This window comes from Pyxicephalus adspersus, chromosome 1 (assembly GCF_032062135.1).
Source record: "Pyxicephalus adspersus chromosome 1, UCB_Pads_2.0, whole genome shotgun sequence".
Taxonomy (NCBI): Eukaryota; Metazoa; Chordata; class Amphibia; order Anura; family Pyxicephalidae; genus Pyxicephalus; species Pyxicephalus adspersus.
This window is the reverse complement of record NC_092858.1, coordinates 130,207,906-130,231,618: the sequence shown is the minus strand read 5'-3', so window position 1 is coordinate 130,231,618 and position 23,713 is coordinate 130,207,906. Positions and strand designations below refer to the sequence as shown.

The window sequence follows — 23,713 nt, the reverse complement described above, 5'->3', positions numbered from 1 at the left end:
GCGGAGTATGGTGGTCAGTAATATGTAACATACAGCATAGCATACAGTGTATTTTTGGCAAGGGTATGTAACTTGCAGCACAAAGCAGCCCTGCCAGGGGAATGTAACATAGACTTTGGCCACTGATGGTAAAAGCACTAAAAGGGGGGTAGGGTGAGTTTAACACCTCCCTGTCTTTGCCTTTACTGAAAGCCCTAATTTTGAATTAATGTAAGATCTGGGATGACGGAAGGTAGAGTATAACCAGGTTGAATAGCTTGAAATGCTTGGAGGACGCTGATCTGGAGTAGTAGGGTAACATGATTCAAGATGCAACAAGTTACTGGATTACCAAACTCTTTAATCTCATTTTACTGGTATGTATAATTTATCATGAGACTTAATTATAATTGTTTTTAATGGTGCCTATTTCCAGCATTGCCCCTTGTTAAAGTGCATTAAAATAAAATCCTAATGATACATTTCTAAGCACATATTACAGAAGGATTGGTTCTGACAAGCCTTTCCTGCTCCCAGCTTAATTCTTACTGGTTATGGCCGTATAATTTTTAATTTAGACCCAGTGTTCTGCTATATTACCAGCATCTAAAGGGAAAAATTGGAATTTTTATGTCTCCATGGAAGTCCCTCTCGGTGCTGAGAATTGCATGTATATATTTAGTGGCATGCAGACTTGGATTGTTCTCCTGCCTGTGCTGTCAGCAATGTGAAACGGCAAATACCACAGTCTGCTGACCAGCAGTATTTCACAGGGCGAGTCTGGCTCTCCTCACACATCTCACCATAAAGATAAATTGTCATGTGCTACGGCAGCACAAATACTGCATTACATTAACCCATAAACCTATACATTGGCCAAAGATATTTGGCATTTGTATAAAATAATACATACAAACAATTCAGTCTCAGTTTCCGAGGGGTGACAATTGGTCTGATTTATTAAAGCATTTCAAGGCTGGAGAGGATACACTTTCATCAGTGAACCTGGGTGATTTAGGAAACCTTAAATGGATTTGTTAAAAGTAATTTGCTATTTGTTAAAAATGTTTTGAATCCTGGACCAGATCCATTTCAGCTTTGTTGGATCACCCAGCTTCACTGTTGAAAGCGTATCCTCTCCAGCCTTGGAGAGCTTTATTTAATCAGGCCCAGTATATCAGGTGGTTGTTTTAACCTCCCTGGGGGTATGATTATTAAGTATTTTTAAATGTAAAAGCAGTATTTTTAATTTCCCGCCTGGTCCCGCCTCCAAGCTGCACGCTCACACGCAGATGCCCAGCCGGCATTAGTTTCCCCTGGCCTCACGTCCCAAAGGTTCACACGCTGGGGATGCAGATGCCGGCCAGGCATCACCAGGTTACACAGATGCCCAGCGGCATTGCCAGGGGAAGAAGATGTTGGGCAGCACTGGAGGATGGGCACCGCTTACCAGGTAAGCTGTTTAAACTCCCTGGCAATAACCGCTTTTGGTATGGAAAATTCACCCATTTCAATTTTGGGTGCCTCACCTGGGGGATTAAAAAAAATGGATGAGGAGGACACTAATAAAGGAATGTTGCAGTCTATATCCCATTTTAAATGTGGCTGTTTGCGCAGCACTGGACGATTGTCTGGTGCTGTTTGGGCTCAAGCCAATCAATCGACTATATTATAGCAAACTTTTATATATTTGTTTGTATAGTGTTTTAGGAAGGATTAAAACCACCATCATCTTTTTATTGTTATATAAATCCTGTTTATTATTAATAATAATAATAATAATAATAATAATAATTGCTCCCGACTAGGTAGATTAACCGCTGGTCTTGGTCACCAAAACAGAATGTAATGGGAAATCAGTTCCCCGTTTTTTCCCAATAGGGCATATAAATCAAACTATCAGAACTTTTACACTTACCCATTCCAAAAGGTAAATAAACCAAATGGTAAATGGTAGGAGAAACCAGAAATGTGAGCCAACTGCAAATCTTTTCCTATACTTTTGGGTCTATAGAGACAATCTTTTTTTAACCCAGTTATCTTATAGTATGCACACACGTAAGATTTTGGTCACTTGAAATGATCTTTCATGATTGTTTACAGTGACAGATGAATGAAAGAAAATTCTATGGAAAGGAGAGGAGGGAGGACAAGCAAGCGAGAAACCCACTGTGATCTCCTCTTTTGACATACATGATCTTATATAAATCTGCCCTGGTGGACTGATGAACAACGTCAGACTACTGCTGAATTTTACCCGAGATGAGCAGGACCAGACTGTTCTTGGTAGCAATTATTTAACATGTGTATGCAATCCACCCCTATTCCTTTTATCAGTAATCTGTTAATCTACATTATAATGTAATACAGGTGACTTGTTTTTAAAGACACCCTTCAGGATCCATACAGCAAGAATTATGTAAAAATATTTTTTTTCATAGCCATCAATCACACATACTTACTATGTAATATAAAATGTAAAAATTAAAACCAAGAGAATAATACATAGAAGATAAAGATGATACCATATAACACACACACACATATATATATATATATATATATATATATATATATATATATATACTTTACATCCTAATTAGTTTATGCACAGATTACAAAACAAAAAAAAAAAGCACAGAAATAAGCAAAGTTTACTGAATTTTGTCAAATAGCATGACATGGTTCTACTATTATAGAAATAAGTTCACTTGTATCAGAATTTTTCACACAATATATTAATTATAGTTACCTATTTCCACTTTCCTATACTGTTTCTTCAAAATAATATATAAACAAAGAATTGTAAAAATGACACCATTCTATAACGTGTTAATTATTAAACTTTATTTCATCTATGTTGACTTTGTGAGAGTGGTAGGAATCAGTGCACATACACGTCTTGTACTTCCTGCAGGTGCACTGAGGAACATCATAATGCATTTTCACATTTACTCCTATTTCATAATGGACAACTTCAAAATAATAGGCAGATCACACATGTCACGGTAAGTTATTTATTCTTGGATGTTTGTTTCCAATCCATTTACAGTAACTGAGACTTTGTGTGTGTCTATGAGATCTTGAGGACCCAGAAGGTGGAAAGGGTAATGAAATATTATGAATACTTTGCAGTCTGATATTCTGTGAATAAATCCCATTCTTCCGCCGTTTAACAGAATAGTTTATAATGTATGGTACAGCTTTTTTTTTTTTTTTTATTGGATCACATTTGTAAACAAAATACTTTAATCTAATAAAGTGTAATGATTATTCTTATGTTCTCTTCATTGCTGAACACATTTTTTTTTAAATTGTTAAATCAATTTAATAATCTAGGATATTTATTTTTATAGATGTGGTATTATTTTAATATTACACATATAACATATTTCCATGTGAATACAAAACTTTTTTGATATCTTGACATACTGGGCTTTCTACGCCCAGCACTGCCTGTATGCCTTATTGCAGATTTTTTCCTTAGGTAAAATGTTGCCATTTTTGCTAGTAGTTTGATAGGGGTACTTGTCTCTTTTTGGGTAATTTTGCACATATACAACAGTTTATTACTTAGCTTTTCTTAGTTATTACATTGTTATAACATAGAGTGTGTTTTGTTTACATTCTCATGTTTACATGTCATTTGCTGCCTTCTGTCTTGTATAGTTGTAGCTCCATCCTCTGTTTCCTGATATTACCTAGGCGCCCCATGCGTTAAAAGGAAATCATCCAGTAATACGAGTAATATCATCTGGTAATACCACATATAAAAACCTAATAAAATAAAGCAATGTATGTGTTTTGTGAAATAGCAGTTGTGTATTTTATCACATTTTTGAACACTGATGCTTTAAGTTTGTTATATAGCATTTCCATGTGTAAAGGTTTACAGCATTTCTGTTGCCATAAAGCTTGTTGTAGTTTTGTACTGCCAATAAAAAGCAGTTTATCTTTGAATGACTAGACATAAATGAATTGGGGAATATCCAGCAAGTTCCTGCATGTGTCATCTGATACAATTACACAATTCAAGCCTCCCACTTCAATGTTACATTATGTTGTTTTTTTTCTAAAGGAAACTGCAAGATCCATCATGCTATCTTCACAAATGAAATAATGGGGAACTTGCAAAATTCTCAGTTAATAAGTAGTGAATAATTGATGGAATGATGTAACATCTGCATCACAGACAGTAGGTGTTTTTATGTCTTATTTTTGCAGTACATCTCACAGAAGGAGAGCTAGTAGTTTGGTAATATAGATAGCATATCTTTTTTGCTGTATAACAATGTAAAGTACACTTTATGGGAATGTATAAGTAACCTTGGTGTGGGTCACCTTATATATCATATCTTTTGACTACCAGTAAACCCTGATTATGTAAAACATTTTACTAGCGTTCTAAATCTTTGGGACCCGATTCATTTGTAACTCCAGGCGACATCAATACCTTTTGTAACTTATTCACTTTCATCAGTTATTGGTTGAATTACTGTTTTAGGAGAATATAGGACTCAGAAATTCCTATTCTTCAAACAGTAGATAAATGGCATAGTATTTAATGTCAGCCAGGCTTTCTCAACTCTTAAGGCAACCAATAAAATATTTTTTTGGTGCATTGGAACATCTGCTTGAACCAAATTTACCAGGGGGGCTTACGGTAAAAAAAACTCTTCTACCAGTGGCCAGTGAAAAGAATAACCACCTTACAGTGGTGGCTAGAATATCATCTTTATAGACTACTAAAAACATCATTAGAGTCATGTAGCTGACTCTATCAAGGGGCATTGGCTCCAGAACTATGAAGGCATCATCAATGGTAGGTCACAGTTCAAGGAACCTCTAACAGCATCCAGACGAACCCCAGGGTTCCACAGAACTCTGGTTTATTATGGCTGATGTGGGCATTCTTACTTAGGCTTTTTTTTTCCTTTGGTGCACTTTTTTATCTATTTCACAGTTCTTTGTATCTGTGAGACAGCTGCCATGTTAGTGGAGGTATTATCAAATAGGTCTTCCCATTCGTACACACTACCCCAAATAAATAAACATCAACGTAACCCAATTATAGAAGCTGGATTGGGTGGGATGTACTTCAGTGGATGTAAAACTGATAGGCCCTGTGTGAACGGAGGAATGAATGGTGCTTAGGCACAACCACCAGTATGCAAGTACTGCAAGCATTACTAAATCCGAAGCCCAGGCACAACATGTTTAATAGGTTTTGACTTGGTATTTTTCCCTTCCACTGAGTAGACATGGGGGTGGAGATATGACCACAGTTCCGGGGATGGCTGTGAAGTCGGAAGTAGCAGTACTTCTACAGGGAGCTAACAAGTGATTATCTATGCCAGACGAAAGAAAACAGTATACTATATATTTCCATTTTCTATTTACCTTTCACAATGTCAAACAATACATCCACCTTTACAGTATATGATTTTCTCCAAAATTTGTTTACTTTTGGGATTCAGGGTTTGCTTTTGTTTGATATGTTCCAATAAATATAATCAGCAAGCAAATAAATGAATTTAGGAAGACCAAGATCCATTATAGTCCACCGCAACATCTCTGGAATAACAAAATGTGGAGATTAAAATACACTTATTGTGCAAAGAGTGGTGACCATAATCACAGTACATCACTGATTCCTAATATGTAGTTACGTTAGATATTCAAGGAAAGGAGGATGAGGCTTTGGTTGTATTTAACTGTTACATGAGTTTGCCAGTGTTGTAATTATAGCATTGACTATACTTTGCTAAACTGGAAATACAAACATTGAATACAGTTTCCCAAATCTAGTCCTCAGAGATCTCCATTAGTAAAGTTTCCAGAACTTATTTATATAGTTGCCCGTAAAGAGGTGTGTGGAGGTGATATTGTATAGACTTCTGGGCAGGGCTGAGTTTAATTGAACTTGTTGCTTTGTGCACATGAAAAACTAACCTAAAAGTTGTCTTATTTAAGTTTTACAAAATTTTCTGGTGTATACATCTATATCCTAATATATCCAAAGTCAGACGGATTGGGCTATTTTTTTTTTTATAAAACAGGGAATCTGACATTCCCTCAAATATTTCTTGGTGGAAATCTGACAGTTTCAGTGAAAGTAATTGATTCCCCCCAGGGAATGTTTGTCAGATTCCAGGTGTTATAAATAAAGATAATTGTGGGTGTCAGCAGACATCTGATTAGAAGTCATAGGATGCATGGGTTGTTGTATTCAGCACTTTACCTTGTTTACAACTATTATTTGTAGATGTTTAGTATATCTTGGCAGCAATCATTTTTTGCCGTTTTTTTAATTAACTGACACACCATCTAGGACAATAATGCAGTTTAATGTAATTGGAACTACCCATCTGTGTGGCAATACCTCAGATCTAACTGCAAATGTTCAAATACTTTTTAAAATTTAAAAATGTACAACGTTTTGCATGCATGTAATAGTAATAACAAAGACAAACAAAATAGTTCTTTTACATTATGCATTTTTTCATTTTCATTTCCCTATTTAAATACTAAAACTCCATATAGCACTGGAAATAGGAGTTGTATGTGTAAATAAAACATGAGATATGCTCAGGACAGAAGGTGTGAAGCGTGCAGAGTTGCCGAGTTATTGACAACATAAGTAATCTTGTATCTAGATGCTGCAGGGTGGAAAGGGTGATTGTATATTGTGCAGGTTCCAGTTTCTTGGCAACTATGGGTGTCAGCCTACTTCTTAGTTTTGTGTATTTTAAATTATTGGATAGCAGTATTTAACTCAGAAGATGTGGAGGTTACTCCATGAAACTCCATTTTGTCATTAATACATATTCTTGGTAAGGTATTTATGCATTAATGTGTTCTTTATTTTCTTTCCTTTTAGTGATCAGCTTTAGGTGATGAAGTGACTACAGAGTAGAGCTGAGAACTGCTGGGTCATGCCGTACCTGGCCCATACAGCCCATCTTCAACTTGGGGGATTTGCTTTTGCTACAGTGGGCTGGATTTTGGGTTTCCTTGCGACAGGACTTGTGCAATGGAGGGTGTGGTATGTGACCAACACCACTGTGATTACCTCTGGCACTGCTTGGGTTGGCATCTGGCGGACGTGTTTCTTCAGTCACATCTTGGTGTCTCAAAACCAAAAAGTCATGTACTGCCAAGAATACAGTATGACAGACTCTTTTGTGCCACGTGAAATATTTGTGGCACAAGGTCTTATGTTGACTGCTACAATCCTTGGAGCAATGGGCAAAGCTGCTTCTGTCTCTGGACTAAAACACGTTTATCATGGTACAAGTCATATCAACAGGATTCTTCAGTGGTTTACATTATGTGGAATTTTGTACATTCTCACCAGTATTATCATTCTCATTCCCGTGGCTTGGAATATGCACTCTGTTGTTAATAATTTTAGTATTCATTTCCCCAGCACTTATTACATGCCCTCCAGTCCGCAGAGGCAGGAAGTTGGTGCTGGCATTTGTCTGGGAATTGTTTCTGCCATCTTCTATTTTTGGAGTGGGATCTTTTTCCTTGCCTACAAGCTACCTCAACTCACTAACAACACCGTTTTCCCAGTAAGTTATACTGATTCTGTATTGTCTGACAATTTCAGTATGACCTCCATGGATATGGAAAGGTCTGCAAGCTTTGCTTCACTAACCAGTTTTGGAAGTGCACCTTTAAATTGTGATGGAATTAAAAATGAGGCTTTTGAATGGGATGCAGGTGAACTTCTATAAATTATCACTTGCTGGTAAATCCTAAAAAACATTCATCTAATACCCTATAGCTGTACTACATGGATTTGTGAAATATCCTAAATGTATGGGAAGGATTTATTTACAGTGGAACCAATATATACTTACAAATCAATGTCAATAAACTTGATGAATGTTTTTCTTTTTCTTAAATGTTGACTTTTATGAGAAAAGTCTTTTTTCTAATGCAGGTACATGCAAACACCACATACAATATAATAAGATTTCTGATGTAGTCTCGTGCATTTGCCAGAAGGGGTTCCAAAAAATGTTATTTATTTATCTTGTTTTGGATAATTTTATATATTAATAACTAATATATCCAAGATCAATGATATGAGAAGGAGTAGATGAAGAGTTTATATGGTTGTTGGAATCATTTAAAGCAGCGGTCACCATCCGTTGTTTTGTGAGAATATTTTGGTGGTCCGCAGCTCTGGCCAGTGTGCCCCCCTCAGGGGAAGGACCCCGCTGGGTGAGCGAACCAGCCAGAGCCGCGGACCATGTCTCCTATATGGATCGCAGGCTCAGGGTGGTGGGCTGGTTGTGTCTGGATGAGTGGGTGGGTTCTAGCATCATGACATCAAACTGGGGGACGTTTCTTCCCCTTTGAGTGACATGCTCTGTCCAGAGTCTGTAAATTTAGTGGTCCGTGAGGTCCAAAAGGTTGATGACCACTGATTTAAAACATACCTAACCTAGTGGTTGAACTTGATAGACTTACGTCTATACATCAGGACTGTACTGCCCCTAACTCATCTACATATTAGATGGAAATAAAACAAGAAGGGTTTTCAATAGCAGTTTTAAAATGTATTATGAAGCTGGAATTTTAATATTTTGTTATGGGCTCAGTTGTCTTTCTCGGTTTTCTGTAATACTCCCCCATGAACTCAGTAAGCCTACTTTTGAAATTGCTCATGTGATAAAGTTCTCTTGAATAAATCAATGAGTTTCAATATCTTCTGTGCTTTCTGGCCTTTTACTGACATATAATATTGCATATGTATTTTTACACATAATTTTCACAGTTTGTTACTAAATAGGTATATGAAGAGAAAAGCAAATATTTTACAAATGATAGCATAGAACAGTGTTTCTCAACCAAGTTGCTAGGGGTTCCTTTAGCAATGAGCAAGTTGTGACTCTCTGGTCAGTTTAACTGATTTGAATGATCTTTTTGGCTGTCTATAAGGATGACATTTTTTCCAGTGGCCAGTAATGTATAGGAATGTATTTTACTAATATACTGTGAGTTGTGTATAACATAATTATAGCAGGGGTTCCCTGAAGACCTGAAAGTTATTTCAAGGGATCTCCCATTTTAAAAAAGGTCAAGAAACACTTCATTATCTTTTATTTTAAAACAGTATATTAAACACACTGCACAAAACAGACTGGTAGAAAAAAACAACCGGAGAGGTCCTATTAATAAAAAAGTTGTGAAGCATTTTGTTCTTTTAAAATGGGCAATGTTCATAGTTAAATAAGTCCAGAGTCGCGAGTCCAGAGTTGGAACTCGAGTCGCGGGACTTGGACCGAAATCTGACTTAAGTCACCTAATGATTACTTGCAACTCTACTCGGGGTTTGCAAGTCATTTATTAGAGAAAGCAAGACTCTCGACTTGCTTTCTCCGCTGACAGCTGCAAGAAAGGCGGGAAAGAAGGCAGGGAGTCTTCTATAACATAACACCACCTTCCTCCCCGCCTTACATTCTAAGTTTTCTCTTGTGACGGCTTAAGCAGAAGCCTCACTGCCCCCCGTCCCCTGCAGTTGTCAGAGGAGAAAGCAGTGGATTTAGAATGCAATCCTGTGCTCAAGAACAGGATCAGGGCTCTGTTTCTATATGGGGACAATGGAGTTAAAATGAAGTGACTTGACATTGGACTCGACTTGGCAGAATTCTTGCTGACTTGAGATCTGACCTGGGACTTGGTGTCAGTGACTTGGGACTCGACTTGGACTTGAAGGGTGACAACTTAGTCCAACCACTGAATAAGTCATGTTCTTATATTTAAAGAAGCCTCTGTCCTCAATACTTGTTATGTTATTGATCCAGAACAAGCATGTGCTGAGTGGAGTCATATCAGCAAAGCTGATCTATATAATTGTTATTAGTCAGTGTGCTAGCAAAGTACCAAAGCCAGGGGACTGACCGGAAAACTACACAATGTGCATTTTCAGGAGAAGTCAACAATTGCATCTTCCAAATTTTTCCTTAAAAATATATCGTATTGGTGAACTGAACGGTTGCCCAAGTCACAAAATCAAAATATGAGGTCTTTGCAGTTGTTTACAAACTGTTTAGGAACATTATCTGTTCCCTAAGAAATGGGCAATGACAAGAGGGAAGGAAGGATAGAAGTAGGTTTTCATCATCCTGGATGAGGTTCAAACCTTAATGCCTAACATGAAACAACAACAAAGTGTGTGCACACTGCAGTGAATTGCCATTCATTTCCAGCAGCACACAAAAGGCAGAAACAAAGTAAACACCTGTCCATCAAAACGTATATTGATAAAAATATGTGTTGCTTTCCTACAAAAAATGAGGCAGGGATACTTTTTGGCTCAATGATGCATGTTGGTGGTGGCCAGTTGATAACAAGTGAGTATTTTGTGCTGATATACCAAAAATCATTCATCAACATATACACACAACTGTAAATCAATCTGCTCAATATTACAGTCATTGATTACAATATTTGCATAGAAGAGTTATAGTGGAAAAGACTAAGCCATCCATCGAGTCTGGTCCATTTTTATTTATTGCCAGTTGTTTATTTCATTTTTCAGTATTTAAGATTCATTCATTTAGAACAGATCTTTGTTTTTCCCAAGAATCTTTTAAGTCACCTACTGTTGACTAAATCGCTACCTCTATTTGAAATCTATTTGGAGCCCAAGTCCATTCCAAGTCAACTACTCAAGTAAGACAATATTTTCTACAGTAAGATTAGTTTTGAACTTTGCCTCTTCTAGATTGAAGTTATGTTCCTTTATCTTAAACTTTATGAATATTTTTATATTGATTACACTAACACAATATGGGTCCTTTAAAGTGGAATTACCCTGACAAGCAAAATGAGAAAATTTGGTCCCCATGAATGTTTTTGCAACAAACTGCAAGTATGCATAGGTAAATTATCCAGAACTTTACAGTCTGGTGAAAAGAATTTGGAGAAATTTCTATTGTGAACAATAAGCAGATCATATAATATTATAAATTAGAGCAAAGCTTTCAAAATCACAGTGTTTACTCACAGAACAATGAATGCAAATGAGAAGGACCCACATAGCCTGATTCCTTGTTATGGCGAGTATTGTATTGGTAAATTCCATTCCACTGTATCCTGGAGACATTAGTAAATAGTCTTCTGACAGCTAGTACTATTGCCTTTGTTCTGCATGTACTACATTCTCTGAAAACAAGCAGCTTAACTATTAGAACAAGATATATTTGAAATGTGAGACACATGGAATCATAAATTTAACCTTTACATTATTTTTACTCTATATTTGATTACAGAAACGTTATACACGTATTTATTTATTCATTTGGTTTTGATCTAATTTATTTTACACCAAGGGGTGCACTGTTCAGATGGAATGTGAAACATCATATAAATGTACACATTACAGATTACATCCACATTAAGCATCCTTTTGAAGACCAGGAAGTGGATTATTTCACTAGCGTTCCTCATAATATTAATTCCACCTTTTTATAAATATTTTAGTGCATATGTCTCCTATTGCATTGTATACCAGGTGGGTTGAATAATCTGTGTTTATCTTCTTCCTCATATATTCAAGGGTTCTTTTCACTCTTTATAATTTAAAATTGCAACTGGCATGTTATTTAAGGGGCATTGTATATGTGTGTGAGTGCTGGTTTGGTGGTGCCTTAGACTTTAAACTTCCTCAGCTGGTGGTGTTATTAGTTTTCTATGCACTCTATAAAGCCCTGTAGTACAGAAAAAAAATTGCAGTACATGCTCAGATGCCTACCACCCCTTTCTTCTATCAGCAGAAATAATGTATCCATTGATTCATAGATATTCCATCTGCAAAAATAAATCCTTATTGTATATGTAATTAACCCACAAGTGTGGGTAGTTGTTGGCATGTATGTGTCTCAAAGCCCAATAGGAAATTCCTCTGCCTGGGTTTTATTTGATAAAATATGTGAGCAAATAATTTCTACAAGGAGACTTGTCAAGATTTTTATTGTCAAATATTAAACACGTGAAAAATAAGAAATCTCTTGCTTGTGAGTTTGTATGGGTTATAATTTTGCTTCTACGGATAATACAGAGAGAATTGCAGTTAGGTACAGAACATCATTTACTGAGGACTAACAGTAAATATGGAATCATTAAACATTTGTATGTTATATATTATTACCATGATACTTTGGATTATCTTTATATTAATTATTAACAATTAATTAATAATTGTTGATTGTTTATGCATTTTTTTATTTTATGTTATTTTTTAAACATTTAAAAAAGTTTTTATGTAGTTTTTTGTATTGATATATAATGATCATTTTCCAAAAAACATTTATTACAGGGTGCTTACTGCTGATACCACTTTTCAAATACTCGGAGCCTACTATTAGGAAAGTCCAACACTTCCTGTATATTTTCTGACAGACTCTGTTATTTTCCTAGTTAAGATATTGCCATGGGATGTATCCCATTTTTGGGTCATTTGAATGGCAAGGGAGCGTTGGAGCAAGGAGCTCCCAACATGGGATTATGTCAGCATGTTGAGGTATGCAACTGCTACACTACCTTGTTTCTATATATTTCTCCCACCCTTTACCCTTATGTATACTATTAGGTACCCGCCTTGAAATCCAGCCAATAAAAGGTCTTCTAGGTACCTATAAAAGACTGTTAACATTTGCAGTTGAAGAAGATACTTACCGAGTACAACTTTCTCTTCCCCTGATCCAAAATGATCAGGTTCAAGTCTCTTCTTAAACTGTTTGGAACTATTTGGAAGTTTTTTGGTATTGGTGGAGCTCAAGTTGTATTGACTTGGCTCTAAGTGGTGTGTTCTGCTATATACATAGATTTATTATAAAAATATAATGTTGATAGCTACAGCGGTTTTTGGTTCGTTAATTAAGTCTTTTACAGCCATTAACAAATGCTGTGGCCATTAAATTCTATTTGAAGTATGTTTCTTTATTTGAATTTTAGAATGCTGGCTATAATCCTACAAATGTCTAGCATTACTTGCAGTAAGTAGAAGCCCTAGAAGAGTATAAAATATGCATAGAGCTTTACCTATTGTTCGCATGATCTCTTACTATAATCTCCCAATATAAATACCCTTTCAGGAATGTAGTTATTGTTGTGATGAGAATGAAACATTTTTATTTACAGGTATATACATGAATAGACTGATTTATTAAAGCTCCCCAAGGCTGGATAGGATACGCTTTCATCACTAATGCTGTGTGATCCAGCAAACCTGGAATGGATCTGCTCCAGGATTCAAAATAGCAAATTACTCTGAATGACTTTGCTGGATTACCCAGCTTCACTGACGGAAGTATTTCCTCTCCAGCATTGTAGAGTCTAAATAAATCAGGCTCACAGTGTAATTTGTTTACTTTTCTTTTACTGCCTTCTGTCCTGTATATTTGTACTTCCATCCTGAGTTACCTTATAAAAGTGTATTGCTTTAAAGAAAATAATAAAATAATATGTTTCTCAACCAGGGTTTCTCCAGGGGTTGCTTAGGGCCCCTTGAACAATGACTGTTTGGTCCTCTCAGGTCAGTTTATTAGATACCAATGATCCTTTTGCCTGTAAGGGTAGCAGCATTCCCAATGGCCAGCAATGTAGGAGGTATTCTTCTTACTGCCCATTATACTAATATTGACCACCAGACTAATTTACTGATTTAATATAGCTGGGGTTCCCTGAAGACCTGAGAGTTATTTCAGGGGGTTCTCCATGTTAAAAAGTTCAAGAAACACTGCTCTGAGGACTCTAATTACTTTGTAAGACTGTTTCTGTTCATTTAAATATGGCACTTATCTCAAATCAAAAATACTTTTATGCAAATTATAATGAAACAATCTACAAGTAGTAATTTTAAGTGTTGCTCAGCATTATATATGATCACATTTTTAAACACCAAATTAAAAGGCCCTGCATTTCCTCTCTGAGTATAGAAGAAAGAAATCAAATACGCCTCTGGAGATCACCCATGGAAATACAGTCACAATTTCTGACATGGTGGTGAAATGCCTGTCTGTTCTGTCATTTACTTGTTACCTTATACTTATATTGCATTCCATAGCACGAAATGCTCTGTATCCCACTTCTGATAACTTTAGTCATGTGTAATGCCTTTTTACTGATTGTTCCTAAAGATTTCTTAAAGAGCCAAAGAATTCTTAAAAGGCTAGTGGTAATACCACATATAATATCAAACTTGATTAAGCAGAGCACAATATATGTGTTATGTGAAAAGCAATAAGTTTCATTGTGCATTTTATCACATTTTAACCACTGGTGGATTGACTTCTTTACTTTATAGAAGACTTGTACTGCAAATAGAAAGCAGAATTATCTTTGAATGACTAGAATTGGTGAATGGTAAAGTACAGATCACAATTCATGTCATCTGCATGTGTCATCTGACACAATTACAAAATTTATGTTTCCCACATTGTATTATATTAGGTTGATTTTTTCATTCTAAAGGAAACTGCAGGATACATCATGCTATCATTAAATATGAAACAATGAGGAAGTTGCAACATTCTTAGTTTATAAATAGTGAAAATTGAAGGAATGATGTGATATCTGCATCATAAACAACAGCTGCTTTGTGTCTTACTTTTGCAGTACATCTTGAAGAAGAAGATATAGTATCTCAGTGCTTTGGATAGAATTTCTTTTAGTTGTGTAACAGTGTAAGTTATCCCTTAAGGGAATGTATACTAAGTAACCTTGGTGTGGGTCACCTTATATATCATATCTTTAGACTAGTGGTAAACCCTGAATATGTTAAAAATACCCCCCTAACCACCCTCTCCGCTCCTTAAATGACCTACTACTGACTTTCTCACTCATAACCTAATCACACACACGGCTCCAAGACTTTTCTAGAGCTGCCAAATTCTCTGGAATGGTCTTCCTCGTCCTATTCAGCTTGCTCCTACTTTCTGCTCATTTAAAAGAGCACTCAAAACCCATTTTTTCAAAACTTGCCTACCCGTCTTCTGTCTTTTGAAATCGTCACTACTTCTCACCACTACATATCTCCCCTCCTATTGTGTGTTACTTCCCCCACCTCCTAGATTGTAAGCTCTTCGGGGCAGGGTCCCCTCCTGTGTCATTGTCTGTATTTGTCTATCATTTGCAACCCCTATTTATTGTTTGCTAATATGTTGGCACTATATAAATCCTGTTTATTATTATTATTGATAATAATAATAATGAAAAACATGTTACTAGTGCTTTAAATTTTGGGACCAAATTCTTTTGTAACTTCAGGTGACACCAACATCTTTTGTAACTTATTCACTCTCATCTATTATTGGTTGGGTTTCTTTTTTGGGAGGACTCAGACATTATTATCCTTCAAACAGCAGAGACCAACTTAGTTATAAATGATTTAGGACCTGTCACACTTACCTCTTCCTCACTAAAGCAGGCATCACTCTCCTGCGCATGCTTGCAGTTCTGATGCTGGGCGTGCCTCTGTTTCCAAGCTTCATAGCCTCTTGATCAGCCGTGGCTATTTAGCTGGCTCTCAGACTGCATTTTGGGTTTGTGCAACAAGTCTTCACTAAGTGGTTTGAGCTCCCTAGTTCTGTGATCTAGTTCCTGTATACCTGTTGCTTAAACCAATGTTTCCTCTGACCAGCTCCTGCGTTAACCTCTCGTTGTCTAGTCTGTTGGTTCCCCGCCAACTTCCCTGTGCTGTTCCACTGTTCCTGACTGTCTGTGGATATCCCTTCTTCACCTGTATCTCCTGGTGCTTCCAGTCTCTCCTGTGTTCCCCCTGCCCGCAATGGCCCCTGTGTCAATGCAGTCTGTCTCCTGGATTCTTGGCTGTTGACCCCTGGCATGTGACCTGACCTGTCTTGCTTGCTGCCTGCGTAGACCCGGGCTTTCCTTGACTATCCTTTTACATTGTGATTTGGAGCGTTGGAGCAAGGAGCTCCCAACATGGGATTATGTCAGCATGCAACTGCTACACTACCTTGTTTCTATATATTTCTCCCACCCTTTACCCTTATGTATACTATTAGGTACCCGCCTTGAAATCCAGCCAATAAAAGGTCTTCTAGGTACCTATAAAAACTGTTAACATTTGCAGTTGAAGAAGATACTTACCGAGTACAACTTTCTCTTCCCCTGATCCAAAATGATCAGGTTCAAGTCTCTTCTTAAACTGTTTGGAACTTTTTGGAAGTTTTTTGGTATTGGTGGAGCTCACGTTGTATTGACTTGGCTCTAAGTGGTGTGTTCTGCTATATATGCATTCATTTACACACAAGACAGTGTGGTCAGAGGTTATGCGCTGCTCTACGTAGTGAATAAGCCAAATTTATTTTTCCACCTACACACGTATTTCCTTTCTTTCAGATCATGTCTGGCTTTGCTGTTTTTTGTAGTAAGTACCTAAACAACCCTGATTCATTTTGGTATATCTGTGGCTGTTTCACTATTCCCAGTCAAAGGGCGAACATCAGCACATTTGTAGAGAAAGCCTATTTGGCATATTTCAAAGTTAAACTTGGTGATCAAGATAAGTCCTGGCCCCTCATAAGGTGTGCAGTGTGTCGAGGGTTTATGAATATGGACAAAGGGAACACGTGATAAGATGCCATTTGGTACACCTATGGTTTGGCGAGAGCCAGGAGATCATTTAAGTGACTTTTACTTTTGTATAGTGAAAACTTCAGGATATAACAAGAAAAATAAATGTAACATAAAGTATCCTAGTCTACCATCGGCTATACACCCAGTGGTTCATTCAGATGATATCCCAGTGCCGGCTTTCGTTACACTATGGTTATGGTTGTATCCTTGGTGTCCTCATTTACAATGCAGAGTCTGAAATGAATGGATAAGGGGCTTTAGGGCAGTGGTCACCAACCTTTTGAAGCTGACCGACCACTAAATTTACAGACTCCGGACCACGCATGCGCGGGAAGCGGTATGTCACTCAAAGGGAAAGAAACTTTCTCCAGAGTGACATCATGATGCCAGAACCCGCCCAGTCCAGGGACGCAACCTGGCCACTGCCCTGAGCCTGCCATCCGTACGGGAGATATGGTCTGGGGCTTTGGCCGGTGCACCAATATAATTTGATATTTATTTGAAAATATTAGCAAATATTTGTATATCTACATTTTATAGCCAACAGATGGAACTCTAGAATCACATGTTTGTTATTAGGACCGTCTTGATCATCCTAGTTTTTGGATTCTTCCTTTTGTAGCCATACAGATCTGGGCTCATCCATAGAACTTACCTACTAGATGCTACATTTATCTCAACACAGAATCCATCCAATAAGAAACTTGTACGACCATTTTTGATACAAGGCTTAAAAACAATGTTTGACCTCCCTGGTGACAAAGTAGGAAATCCAGACTTCTAGAAGTTAAGCTATGATTCTTGGTGTCTATCTAGAACCAACCAATATTTGAGTTTCTTACACACTTTACACTAGGGCACCACGTCATGAACTGGTGGCTAACAATAATGCACAAAATATCATTTAAGTGCAAGTAATTCATCATAAACAACGCAAAGTACAAAATACATTAAAGCAGAACTAAAGCTGTGCAACTCACCAATCTGCATTCCATCACATTGAGCTGCTATCTTCCTACCCTCCTTCTTCCTGGAGAAGATTTTGAACTATCTTGACTGACTGTGCTGGGATGACGTAACCAGGGTTCATTCACCCCCGACATACGCAAGGGAAGCTGAGATTGCTGGATTTCCATGGCAACCAAAGCTGGCACTGTAATGCTGTACCTTTCTGCAATAATGACCTGCCTGATGAAGCCGATAGTAAAAGTGAAACTTTAGTTCCAAATTAACCTATAAAGGGGGGAAAAAGTTAAACAAACTGAGCCCACATAGTTTAATTTGTTTCCCCTTTGAAATAAATGGTTTAAATAACACAACATAGATGTATTTATTCACATTTTTTGGGGGGCGTTTCTGTTGATTACTATTTTGAAAATAAACAGTAATTGCTGCATTCTGCGACATAGGTTTATACTTGAGTCAATGTAGTTTGCCTGTTTTTTTCTGGTAAAGAAGGTATCTTGGCTTATATTTGATTATATATGTCAACTTTACATTTTTTTTCAGCAAAATGGTGGATATGGTGGGACACCTTCAAAATAGTTACCTAACTGTCTCTGGCTTTGGTATTTAATGACTGACCTATGTATGTGAAAAGTCAAAAATCCTGATCTGCATACTCCACTGAATAAGTCTTAAAGTCTTAAAGGATCAGCATTACATTCAGGTAGGTATAAGCTTTGGTAGAAAAAAATTGTGGCTTACAAATTCCCTTTTAGGCAGATTCCCTTAAATACTAATGGTTGTTCCTTGTTTTTTTAGATTCCTACATTGTTCCAGTTTCTGATCTGCAGCTCTATTTGAATATATGATACACTCCCCACTATAAAATGGGAGCTTGCAACAAGCATATTGTAAGTGGAGGAGCATAAGGAAACCTTTGCTTAGGGATAATGCTTTGTATCATCATTACACTTTACTTTTCTTTTCCAACAGATTGTAAGCTTTACTGTGCCCTAAATATTTTAGAAATATCAGTATAGTATATACGTGTATGTACCAGTATATATATTTGTGTATTTGCACATTAAGACAGATTTACCAAGAACAATGATCTCCTTCAGCACTGCAGTTTAAAAGGTTAGTAAAGTTAATCCTTTATATTATTTAGAGCTTTACAATATGGTTAAAAATAATTTGGAGGAATTTCATGTCATCATACTGGTTATGAACAATAAGTAGATTGTATAATATTAGAAAGCATTGCCACTTTTAAAATTGCAGTGCTCACGCATTGAACACATTGGGAACAATTAAAAAAAAAGTGGAAAGGACCTCTAAAGCCTGATTTCTTGTTGTAGTGAGTATTGTATTGGTAAATTCCATTCTTCTGTATCCTGGAGACATTAGTAAATAGTCTTTTGTTACTCCCATCCTATGACTGACAACTAGAACTGATAACTTTGTTCTGGAAGTTCTACATTCTCTGAAAACAATCAGCTTAGCTAACAGTCCACACTATATGTGAAATGTGAGACACATGGAGTCATAAATCCAACTTTAAAAATTTGATGTATTTGATGCTGGAAATATTATACACGTGTTTATTTATTCATTTGGTTTTGTTCTAATTTATTTTATGCCAGAGGGTACGCTGTTCAAATGGAATGTGAAACATCATATACATGTACGTATTATGGATTACAACCACTTTAGATACCTTTTTGAAAGCCTAGAATTGAATGATTTTACTAGCATTTTATTATTCATTTCACCTTTTACTGGTATTTTACTGCACATATCACCTATTGTATTGTACAACAGCTGAGTTGTATAGACTTTGTTCATCCTCCTTGTGTATTCAAGGATTCTCCTTATTGCTCTACTTCATTTCTTTAATCTAAACATGAATTTAGTGTATTATTAAACTGACATTATATATATTTATATATATTTTATATATATATATATATATATATATATACTTGTACTTGTTTGGTGGTGAATTAAGCATTAAGCTCACTTAGGTTCAGCTGGTGGTGTTAATAGTTTTCTATGCACTCTATAAAACTTTGCAGTACAGAAACATGAAATACCTAAATGTTATTTGTTCTCAGATGCCTACCACCCCTGTCTTTTATCAGCAGAAACAATGTATCCATTGATTCATAGCTATTCCATCTGCAAAAATAAATCCTTATTGTATATGTAATTATGCCACAAGTGTGGGTACTTGTTGGCATGTATGTGTCTGGAAGCTGAATAGGAAATTCCTCTGCATGGGCTATAATTGATAAAACATGTGAGCAAACATTTCCACAAAAACTCTTTACAACATTTTTATTGTCAAATATTAAACACATGTGAGAAATAAGAAATCTATTGCTTGTGACTTTGTATGGGTTATAATTTTGCTTCTACGGATAATACAGAGAGTATTGCAGTAAGGGACAGAACATCATTTACTAAGGACTAACACTACATCTGGAATCATGAAACATTTGTAAAGTATAAATTATTACCATGTTACCTTGGAATATCTTTAGAATAAGCATTACAAATAATAGGAGTTCTAAAAAGCTATATAAAATAAAATTAATACAGACTGAGTAAAAGATGAGTTGTAATATTAACTTCTTGGAAGTGATTTCAAAAAGGAATACAGGCAAATCATCATCCTTTGTAAGGGATATTTTACTTAGCTTAGTAAATGAAAAAGTTCTGCTGACTTTGATCATCCAATCACATGGAATAAACAATAACTTTTACATTTCCTTGCATGTGATTGGGTATTCTTTGCAAAGTTAACTTTCACAGCATTTACTAAGCCAATAGGAAATTCCCTGGCATGGGGATAATTCATCTTTATAAGTGAACAGCCAAATTTCCTTTGATAAATCAACCCCAGTGTCGCACATTACTTACTAAAAAATGTCAGATAGAACATTCTTCTCTTTTGTAAAATGGTATAGGGATACTACACTTTACCATATGTGACTATTCTAAACCAGTCAAAAGTATGTGAACTATGTAGTTACTGCATCGTATGCCGTACACACTAATAAAGAGCAGGTAGAGAGTATTTAAAATCAAAATTTATTTTTTAGGTTTGGGGTGGAGTATGTAATGATAAATAACAAAATATAAACATATATATATACACACACATTTGCTTCCTGTCCCAGAGACAAATCACAAAATAAGGGGAGATCTCGTCAGAGAAAGGTTATATCCCTTCTTAGACATCTGTGACAAGAGTAGTTTTTCCCATTGGACAACTCAAAAACTTTATTTTAACTTTCTATACCAGGGAAATGTTTTCTAAGACAAATAATGAAGGTAAATCCCTCGGGTTCAGATATAAAAAAAACCTAATAAGTACAAACCTTTTAAAATTTTTCCTTTCATTGACTTTAAACTGAGCTGACTATTTCATGACTACTCATGAATTGTTCTGTCTGCAAGATATACTTTGTAGACCACATGATATACAGTTTCTACATCCACGTCCTTAAAATGTTGCTATATGGAGTACCAAAACAAATTTAAAAGGGGCATTAATGTCCACATTAGGGTCATTTTAGTTCAGAATCTTGAGAAGTACGGAACTGTGATAAAATCAGTACAATACCTCCCAACAATATCGAGAAACGGCCTACCCAGCCAGCATACATTGCGTCTCCAAATTCCCACCGTGGAATGTCTTTAGGAATATTATGATCCCAAAATTTTACCAGCGTGTCATAGGCAAAGTAGGACACAGAGCTGAAGGTCAGGATACCTGACACCGCAAAAAGAATTCCTCCTAGAAGTGCTAGCATCTTTTTCATATGGCTTTCTGTTTCGTCAAGGCATTTCACACAGGTCAGGGTAGGCACCGAAGCTGTAAATCCTAAGGCTCCGAGGAACACTGAGAGGCTCACCAGGACACGACCCATTCGGATTTGAGGAGTAATGTGCAGTGGAGTCTGGTATTCTTGACATACACTTAGGCCCACATCTTGAACAACACAAGTTTTCCACAAGCCAAGCTGGTAATATTCACTGACAAGAAGGCCTGGAGAATATGTCAACCATTGAGGTATAATTAAGGCCACCAGGCAGCAAACATAGCCAGATAGTGACAGGAACAGACCCACTAGTTCAGTGAAGCACACCACTACCTCCATTTTGTTTCCTTTACCTTCCAAAATACACTGCCAGACTGTTGATGGAGAATTCAGTTCTCAGAGCAGGATTTCAAATACCCATGTCTGAACAAATCAGTCGCCTTTTATGTTGCATGTGAGAGCCTATTGTTCTCTTTAAGTCCACTCTATTTTTAGATCTGTGGTATCGTAGTTTACAAAAAACAATCAGCCAATAAAAACGTGCCGCATTCTTCTGTGAAAGATTATAGAATCAGATTAAATGACCTTCCCACTTGGCTTAATATGGAATGGAACAGCCAGGGACTTCAGAATGTTTTTCGAAGAATAATCCTTCAATGGACAGTGTCTTTAATGTTCAGTCAGATTATATCTCGGCACACTGTACAACTCAGCAGAGGAAAAAGCATTGTTACCATCACGAAAGTGATGATCTAAATTCCTGACATAGTCTAAGGACAATGTTAGGAGAACACTAATTAACTTACTCTTATAATTCTAAGATAGCACCAATACCATCATATCAAAAGTGTTTAATTTTTTTTGTCATTCAATGCTTGTGTGAACTATAAAATGTAAAGATATACCAATGACATATCCCACAGGGTCAGGGTAGCTTAACGAAAAAAAAAAGCACAATAGTAGTGTCTGTAATAACATGTCAATTGTTATTCACTGGTAATATTCTAAAAATAAACCTAAACCTTTATCAGTTGAAGATCCAAGTATCTAGGGCATGGGTCAGCAAAGTTTTATGGCCACTAGCCCATTTATAGGGTGGGCAGGAGCACACTAGGCGGGACCTGCCCTAATGGCTGCGCCCACCACCAGGGAACACCCCCTGAAGTGAAATCCCTCTCCTCCGTATGCATTGTGGAGGAGAGGGATTTACCTTCAAGAAGCTTTCCCTATTTACTGCAGCGGTGGAATATCAACAGCAAGGAGGCGGCACCAGAGCTCCGGTGGCTCCAGCTCCGGTAGTTTCTAATGCCCCCTGGCTGATCCGGCCAGCAACCCGTGGCTCCAGAGCCACGCATTCAGCCAGATCGCCAGGGGGCATTAGGTCGAAACGAACTACCGGCTAGGCCGTATCTGGCCTAAAGGCTAGAGTTTGCCAACCCCTGATCTAGGGTTTACTTTCCTAACTTCCTATTCCACACTGCTTTTCCTGAATATACCATATATTCCTGAAAATAAACTGATTGGAAAAATAAACCAAGGTACTTATTTACACCTCACTTAAATACAAGCCTGAGCACAAAATACATGCATCCTTGCTAACATTCAAAACAATAATCAATAGAAATGCCATAATAAACACATACATGGTGTGAATTTTTTTTTATGGTATGGTATAAACCATTTTTTTCTTAATGGTATTTTCAGATAAAAAGAAAAATTGTGATTTATATTTGAGTGTATATATTTTTTATTTCAAAGGTTTTATTGCATTTTTCAGGAATAAATTACAGCAGTTGTGTTGTGGAAATATAAAAAAATAACAAAGCAGATATTCCACACATTTATGGATTAACACTGCTTACATATGGTAAAAGACATAACAAGAGCAAAATGGCGTTACAACAAATTACACAAAAAAAAGGCATTCATTGTATCGATGTCAAGTCTGCAGAAAATTTCCAAAAAGGAAAAAAAGTCAAAACAGTCACACTAAAAATAGCATGTACCAAATAAAAGTGAATACCCCACATAGGTACCACTTAAGGGAGGGAGGGTGGGGGAAGGAAACAAGAACAGGGAGGGGTGTAGAATTCAAACGTAGGAAAGGTTCCCACTGAAAACTTAGTGTTGAGTGTAGGCCATCTACGGGTCCCAACTTTTATAGAAATTATCCATGTTGGTCTGCAAGGTACAGGTTAATTTATCATTTGTCATAATCCAGTTTAGTTTGTGTTTAGTAAAATCAAGCCGAATGGCCGAGGTTTTCCAATAGCAAGCAATCGAGTTGCGAGCTGCTAAGAGAATATATTTAACTAATCTGCAGGGAGGTTTAGGTACTG

At 36.7% G+C, this 23,713-nt stretch overlaps 2 protein-coding genes across 3 annotated transcripts; one reads left to right on the top strand and one right to left on the bottom strand.

Moving 5' to 3' along the window:
- Nucleotides 1-2,831: 2,831 nt before the first annotated feature.
- CLDN34 (claudin 34) lies at nt 2,832-7,892 on the top strand. Of its 2 annotated transcripts, XM_072399171.1 has the most exons (3): nt 2,832-2,987; nt 4,058-4,174; nt 6,860-7,892. In XM_072399171.1, exon 3 carries the CDS (start codon nt 6,915-6,917, stop codon nt 7,719-7,721), a length of 807 nt encoding a protein of 268 aa, XP_072255272.1. In that variant the 5' UTR covers nt 2,832-2,987; nt 4,058-4,174; nt 6,860-6,914; the 3' UTR covers nt 7,722-7,892. The 2 variants fall into 2 exon arrangements, with proteins under 2 accessions (XP_072255272.1, XP_072255280.1); XM_072399179.1 differs by lacking the exon at nt 4,058-4,174.
- Nucleotides 7,893-19,995: 12,103 nt separating this feature from the next.
- On the bottom strand, nt 19,996-21,761 carry LOC140322606 (putative claudin-24). Its single transcript, XM_072399159.1, has one exon. The coding sequence runs from the start codon at nt 21,711-21,713 to the stop codon at nt 21,120-21,122; it is 594 nt and encodes a 197-aa protein (XP_072255260.1). The 5' UTR covers nt 21,714-21,761; the 3' UTR covers nt 19,996-21,119.
- Nucleotides 21,762-23,713: the final 1,952 nt, after the last annotated feature.

Bases quoted from the DNA above. Each gene is read 5' to 3' on its own strand.
- CLDN34 (XM_072399179.1), top strand. From the start codon at position 6,915: ATGCCGTACCTGGCCCATACAGCCCATCTTCAACTTGGGGGATTTGCT.
- LOC140322606 (XM_072399159.1), bottom strand. From the start codon at position 21,713: ATGGAGGTAGTGGTGTGCTTCACTGAACTAGTGGGTCTGTTCCTGTCA.